We start from the raw sequence: 7,430 nt of genomic DNA, 5'->3' as shown, positions 1-7,430 counted from the left end.
TTTCAAAGCTCCCGGGTCCCCCTGCACCCCCAAAGCTCCTAGCAGGAGGGGGAGGGGTCCAGAGTGCCCGCTCTCAGCCCACACCACTTAATACCCTTGTAAACTCCCACGTGCGCTATAAACTTGGATTTTTACAACCAACATTCCTCCTTAGCTCCGGGAAACTTTGAACTCGGCCTCGGGTTTATTTACTGGGGAGGGGGTTGGGGGCCTGGGAGCTGAGAGAGGCTGGAGGAAAAGAGGGGGGAAATGCGGGGCCAGGGAGGAATGGAGAGGGGTCTGGGGTGTGTTGCGGGAGCCGAGACCGCCGAGACTGTCCGCGGTGGGTTTGTTTACTATTTAGGGCGGAAGTGTTTTCTAACACAGGCCAGACTGGGTCGTTAAGGGCGAAATGAAACTGGGGTTAGAGGCATGGGGGGTGCTTTATGGCGGCGTCTAGACGAGGATCTTTTGTTCCCAGGCGCACCAGGGCTGGAGGGGATTACCCAGAAAGGCTGAGCCCAGAGTGCCTCTGATCAGTAAGGGGGCGGGGGGCTGGACAGTCTGGGGGCCCTAGGGTGGGTGTGTGTGGGGAGACAGAGACCCCTTTTTCTCATTTTGCAGGGTTACCAAGGCCTGCCACAGAAGCCTTTGTTTTTCTTTCACTATGAGGCTGCCACCCCCCAGTCCTTCAGAAACCCCTTTTGGAGCTGGGGAGCTTTCCTGGGCTACGAGCTGCAGGAACAGTGGTAACTGTGGATTTAAAATATTTTCCTCCAAAATCAGGAGCCATTCGGAGATTAATATTTTGCTTTATAAACATCTCCATCTCATCTGATCGGAAACCTGGCCAGCAGGCCAATATCCCTTGATATGATGAATGGAGAAACATCATACCTAGAGAAGGCTCACCCCCCCCACACACACACACACACTGCTGACAGCCACTAATCCCTGCCAGTGTCCCACACCACGGAGGACACAGCCCTCCATGTGGGCAGGTCTACTCCACTCTACAGGCAAAATCCTACACGTCACACTCACATGCTCCCGTGGACATACCGCCTGGGTTAAAATACCTGGGCGTGGGCACGTGAGGGACCTGTGGGGCTGCACAGACACCTCAGTTTGCAAATTTTGCCTCAAGATCCAGTCTCAAATCAGAGATTCAGACACCTAAGCCACAGGGACCCCGTCACTAAGAACAAAGATGGAGCCTGGACACATGGCCCCTCGCCCAGTGCTTATTTCCTTCATTGAACAGAATGTAGCGACAAAAACATCGTCTTTGAATTACAGAAGAACAATTCCAAAGAGAGCTGAGAGAGGAGAGAATTGGCCCCAGGTCTGTGCCCTGAAATAAGGAGTCTGGAGCAGAGACGGCCAAAGTGCCCTCACTGAAGGTGCTGCCAAGACCTGGTTATCTTTACCCGGAGGGAAAGAACAGCGAGTATAGATGGGTGTGGCGCTCGGCCCCGGCGCCCCTGTCCTGCCAGCCCTCTGCGAGCAAACCTCTGGGGCTTTCTACTGGGGATACCGAATTTATAAACACTTGGGTGGCCCCGGCATAGGGGCTTGTTATGTCTGGAGGAGCCTGGCCATTTGTGCTGGAGGGGAAGAGGCCAGCCCCACCTTCCCACCCTCAGGCTGGCTGAGGTGAGGAAAGGGAGGGGGCTGGTCTCTCCTGCTCTCCCATCCCTCGCTCAGAACTGTACATAAAAATTCCAATACCGTCTTCTCATAGGAAAAAAAAAAAAAACCCAAGGCCCTACCCTCAACCTTCCACTTTAAACTGCGACAGACGGAGACATCTGGTGGGAGGGTGGTGGAGCCAAGAAAATTCCTATAAATTTAAATTCGATGATGGTTACAATTAACTCCACAACAAACGTGTACTTAAAGGGAAGGCATTGCTGGGGCACTTGGGCACAGCTCCGGAACTGCACGTGAGAAAGAACTTTCAGAGTGGCAGTGGAAGGTGTTCGGCTTGGGAGCCAGAGGAAGCCGGTGCCACACTCCTGCGCTGCCCCTGCCAGGGCAGCCGGGCACAGGCCCTGCAGCCACAGCCAACATAGCCTCACCAGCCTGCCCTCTCCACCGGGCCTGCCTCCTCCTCCTCCTCTGCCTTGGAAGCATGGAGGATTTTAAGAGGAGAGGGGCTAATAAAAGGGTCACATAAAATCATAATATTGAACAGAATGAAATATCTTTATTTGTCACAAAAAAAAAATTCACAGCAATCCCTGCAGGACAGGAGCGGGTGGGATTGCACATGGACACGCACCGGCGCACCTGGACAGAGAGAGGTGACTCAAACCTCACTCGAGGCGCATCCTCCCCATGCCCTGGGGAGAAAGAAACGCTTGAGAAATTTATTTACAAAATTTCAGGCCCCAGCATGGGTCAGGCGGCCAACCCCATCTCCCCACTGTCTTGTGCACCCCAATCATTTTTCCTTAAAAAAAAAAAACGGAGGTCACAACTGCAGAGACTATAACTAGAAATCCATGGAGTGGGGCACGGCTTGGAAAAAGGTTAGGAGACCCCAATGCACCAGTTAAGAAGTTTCATGGAGGGCTCGACACGTTCACGGGACCGACGACGAGGCTGGGTGGGGCCTGGGCGCAGACGGAGGTAGGACACGAACTTTGCACACCTAACACCGGGGCGAAGGTACAGAAACTTCACAGCAAGGCAGGATCACATTTAGCTGCCCCCCGAGCGGCGGGGCGAGGTGGGGCGCGGGCGGGGAGCCCGAGAGTCTCCCCCGGCGGAAGAAACGGCGTCTTAGCAGATCTCGGCGCGGGCCGGGCGGGCTCCGGGTCGGGCGGGCTCCGGGTCGGGCTCCGGCTCCGGCTCGTCGGCTCCGGCGCCCCCGACGCCCGCCCCTCCCCCGCCCGGCGCGAGCAGCGAGACGCAGTCGCGAGGTGTGTTTCCTTTTAAATAAAGAGTCTTGGCCTCGGGGCCGGCGGCGTCCACCCGCCGCGGGCCGGACACCCCCCTGCACCCCCCGGCCGGGCCCGGTTCCCGGCCCGCAGCGACGGGGCCCGGCGGGAGGGGAGGGCGGCTCGGGGGGAGCAGCGCGGGCGCCGGCGGCGGGGGCCAGCCCTGGCCACAGTCCAGTTTCCACTCGCTGAAAGGAGGCGAGTTAGGAAATAAAAAATAAAATAAAATAAAATAATTTCCCCCTCTCCCCCCCACCCCGCCCCCCGAGGGCCCGGGCTGCGGTTACAGCAGAGGGTTCCCCGAAAAATACTGCAGCCGGTCTCTGCTCAGTTTTTTTTCTTTCATCCTCCTGTTCTGAAACCAAATTTTCACTTGTCGGTCAGTCAGGTTCAGCATCCGGGACAGCTGCAGCCGCTTCTCTTTGTTGATATACACGTTGAAGAAAAACTCTCGCTCCAGCTCCCGGATCTGGAATTTCGAATAAGGACAGCGCTTCTTGCGGGTGCGGGGGGCGTCTGGAGGGGGGAGGCAAGTGCGAGGAGAGGGAGAGACACACGTGAGACCGGGCGACCCCAGCCCGCCGGCGCTCGGGCCGCTCTCCCAGCCCCTCGGGGCGCCCTCCCGCCCGGCCGGCCGGCCGGGGGCGCGGGGGGGGGGGCGCGGGCCGGGGCTCGAACCCCGGGCGCGGCCGGCTCGTCCTGATCCCCGGCGGCCGCGAGGCCCGCGCCCCCTCCCCTCCGGCGAGAGCCGAGGCCGACGAGTCCGGCGGAGCAGGAAAGCTGGGGGCCCAGCGCGCCCCGGCGGGCCCCCCGCCGGCCGAGCCGCTGGCCCCGGCCCCGGCCCCGGCCCGCGCCGCCCGCCGAGTGGCTCTGACACCCCCCCACCGCTCCCCCAGGGGTCCGGGGGCGGCGGAGAACCGGCGCGAAGGCGGGGGCGCCGGGAACGTGGGGGGGGGAAGCGAGGAGCAGGCTCCGGAGACACCCCAGAGCCGCTTCCGGGGGGCCCGGCGCCCCGGGACGCCCGCCGGCCGCGCCTCCGGCTCGCGCTGGGCCGGCGCTCGGGCCGCGGACCGAGGGGGACGCCGAGCCCAGGCCGGGCCGGGAGGGGCGCGCGCGGAGCCCCCTCCCCGGCGGCGCGCCCCGGGCGGCTCGGGCGCCCGCTCCGGGCCCGCAAACGCGTAGTGGGAGCCGCGCAAAAAATAGTTTTGGAGAGCGGCGGAGCCGCGCGGGCGGCGTCCCGGCCCCGGGTTCCGCTCCACCGCCTCTCCCATCCCCCCGGCTCCCCCGGTCTCCCGCGCCCTCCCCTCCTCCCCCTGCCCTCCCCCTCCCTCCCCGGCGGGCCCGGCGCCCCATCCTTCCTTAAATGCTCCTCTAAGTTCACGATCAAAGTTAATATCGCCCGAGATGGTGGCGCTTTTGAAAATTTCACAGACCAAGGGAGAGGACGGGAGGGGGGTCGCACCCGGCTTTTCCAAAGAGCCTCCCTCCCTCCCCACCCCTTCTCCATCGTAAAAAGTCGAGTCGTTGGAGAGAGGGCTTTGTAGGTTATAATAAAATCCTTTGAATGCTTATAAAACTCCACATAAAATCGGACCGACCCAAAACACGAGGCCGCCCGCGCCCCGCGCGCCCCCCGCGCGCCCCCCGCGCGCGCCCTCGCGGGCCTGCAGCCTCCCGCCGCGGCTACCTACTGGGGGCGGCTCCCTTGGCCGGCTCCTTGGTCGCCGCCGAGTGGGCCGAGCCGGACGAGCTGGGGTTCGTGTTCTCCTCCTCGGCCTCGGCCTCGGCCTCCGCCCGGGGCGCCAGTCCCGAGGCCGGGGGCGCCTCGGGCTCCCCCTTGGCCTCGCCTTTGCCCGCGCACGGGGGCTCGGCGGGCGCGTCTCCCCCGCCGCAGTAGGCGTTGTCGAAGAAGCGGTCGAAGGCCTGGGGCAGGACGCTGTTCTTGTTGACCGAGGAGTAGAAGCCGGCGGGGCCGGCGTGCGGGGCGCTGGGGTGGTGGTGGCCGCCGTAGGATCCCTCGTTCTTCATGAGGATCTCGGTGACGGCGGCCGGGGGCAGGCACTCCCGGTGCATGAGCTCGTCGGCCGCCGCATAGCAGGAGGAGTAGCTGTTCCGGGGGTGCCACTTGCCGGAGGGCTCCAGGCCGTAGGACACCTCGCGCACCGGGGGCACTTGCGCCGAGTAGGGGTAGGAGATCTGGCGCGACGGGGCCTGGGGCAGGAAGGAGGAGACGGTGGAGAACTCGGGCACGTAGTAAGTGCAACTGGGCAGATAGAGGTTGGAGGCGCAGCTCCCTCGCTCGCCGAATTCGGCGCCCCTCTCCTTGCGCGACGGCGAGCAGAAGTTGCCCAGGTTGACCGAGTTAAACATCGTTCTCTTCTGCCGGCTCCGGATGGAGGTTTCGGACCCGGTCTAGCGAGGGGGGAAAATTTGGGAAGGCGAGATGACGCGTTATCCGTCTTAGTCTCTCTCCCTGAGCACGTGATCCAAAGTAGATATTGTCATATATCAGTTCGGAGCACTTCGCAGACGTAGGAGGGGTTCTCTCTTAGGTAAGATGGGGACGTTCAGGCGATTGGTTTGCAAACACCGCAGAAACATTATGAAAATCAATTGCAGATTTGTATTCCTTTTTCTCCCCTTGCTCTGCTCCGCTCCATTCCACAGAGCCAGCAGAGGAGAGAGAGGGTTGGGGTGGGGTGGGCAGTGGGATGGGCGGGGGTGGTGGCTGGGTGTGGGTAATTGGATTTTTTTCTAGCTGCTGCTCTCCTGCCCCCCCAGGATTGGGGAGTGGGAGGAGGGAGCTCAGCTATGGGGAGGGGAGGTGGGGGGCGCAGCACCTCCCGTGATCAGCCAGCCACTGGAGTGGGGATGAGCACCTCCTTCCCCACTGTCTGATTCAGAGATGTGGCTCCTTCCCCCCCCCCCAACTCTCAGGGACGCTTACCCCTGCGCCCCTCGCAGAGGGTCAGCACCAGTTTGCAAGTTTGAAGAAGTCCGTTCTTCTCCAGGCCAGGGCAGGGTGTCAGGGCTCCTTCTGCAAAGACTCCCCGGAAGAGTATTTGAAGTTTCCCAAAGGTGAGGCAGCCCAGCAGCAAGCCAGTGTCCCAACTTTGTCTGGCTGGCTGGGCTGCCGGCGGCTAGGGACTCAGATTAGTCATAAATGAGTGGTGAGCAGTGCGCCAGCCGCCCAGCCGGTGCCTGGCGAAGTCTGGGAAAAACCTTCTCTAATGTTGTGTTAAATATTTAGTATGAGTGAGTGGCCCTGGGTGAATATTTCATGCCTGCCTTTATTGTCAATCAATGCGCAGAAAGCTACATCCACTGTGGATTTTTAAATCTCAAACCCCAAAGAAAGAGCTGGGAATGGGCACCACGCATCTCTCTCCTCTGTCGGGGCCCTTTGGGTTGGGGGCTGACGACTGAAAAGCAGCCGGTGTCAGGATCTAGGAGGGGTGCACTGGGGGAATGAGCTTTGAGACCCCCCACCCTTGGATGACTGGGGGGCTGTGAGGTGGGCAGCAGGGCCAGGTGTGGCCTCCGGGACAGACCAGCAAGGCAGCAGAAAGGGTGCCGAGGAGTGAGGTGGGCAGGGCGGGCTCTGCGATCACTCCCTAGTGGAAGCCCTCACCCCTGCTCCCAGGGACTGCAGCCAGGCCTGGGTGCCTCCTTTCTGTTTTGCAGCCCTGCCTTGCCCTCTGCCGCATTTGCCAACTTCCTCCTGGATGGCGGTGACCCAAGGGGTGGACTCAGTAGTTCTGCCCTCCCCTGCCTCCCATCCCTCCGGGCACCACAGGACACATCTGGGCAGCTGAAAATCACTTTATTGAAAGGTTCTGGACTGGGCCCAAGGGGCCAGAGTGACTGCCATGAGCAGAAAGCAACCTTGGATCCAAAGAGCAGCGGCCAGATCACAGTTTGTTGGGTAGGAGGCGAGCGAGGAGGAAATGACACCCCCAAGGACTCAGCCCACTGCGCTCTCAGAGGAACGCCAGAAACATCCCAAACCCTCTTTATACGCCTAACACTCGGTTAACATTGGTTTCCATTTTTAAAAATATTTTGATTTCATTTTCTTTGCTGAACATATGTACAGACACCCCAAAACCAGATGGAGAAGAAACAAAAAATGGTAACTTGCCGGCAAGCCCAGCTCCCCAGACCCACCCCTGCTGGACCATGTGCCTCCGCAAATGTGCTCAACCTTTCCAGCAACTCCTGGGGTGGAATCCGCCTCAGCCTGCAGCCGGTGGTTAGGGTGGCTCAGGAATACTAAGGGGTGGCTCCCCCGTACCCCGCTACCCATTCTTTGCTGAGCTCTCTTTCCCGAGCCCTCCTTTAGTCCTGCTCGGATCTCAAGTGAGGGAAAGAGGAACAGATCTGGACTTGGCTGAAGAATGGGGCTTCCCCATCAGTGGGCTGCAGAAAGGAAAAGCTGTTGCTTTTTCTCTTTCCTCTACTTTTTATAGGGTGAATTGGGGCCAGCATTTTTAATTATAATGACAG

The 7,430-nt window shown here is 60.6% G+C and overlaps 1 protein-coding gene across 1 annotated transcript; it reads right to left on the bottom strand.

The window, feature by feature from the left end:
- Window positions 1-3,207: 3,207 nt before the first annotated feature.
- HOXC11 (homeobox C11) lies at window positions 3,208-5,294 on the bottom strand (the record flags this gene model as incomplete). The annotated part of the gene is made up of 2 exons (XM_084255953.1): window positions 3,208-3,440; window positions 4,616-5,294. The coding sequence occupies 2 exons, from the start codon at window positions 5,292-5,294 to the stop codon at window positions 3,208-3,210; spliced, it is 912 nt and encodes a 303-aa protein (XP_084112079.1).
- Between the last annotated feature and the right edge of the window lie 2,136 nt (window positions 5,295-7,430).

Source organism: Talpa europaea, assembly GCF_964194135.1.
Source record: "Talpa europaea genome assembly, chromosome: 15".
Lineage (NCBI taxonomy): Eukaryota > Metazoa > Chordata > Mammalia > Eulipotyphla > Talpidae > Talpa > Talpa europaea.
The sequence above is the reverse complement of the archived record's forward strand: the minus strand, read 5'-3'. Positions and strand labels throughout refer to the sequence as shown.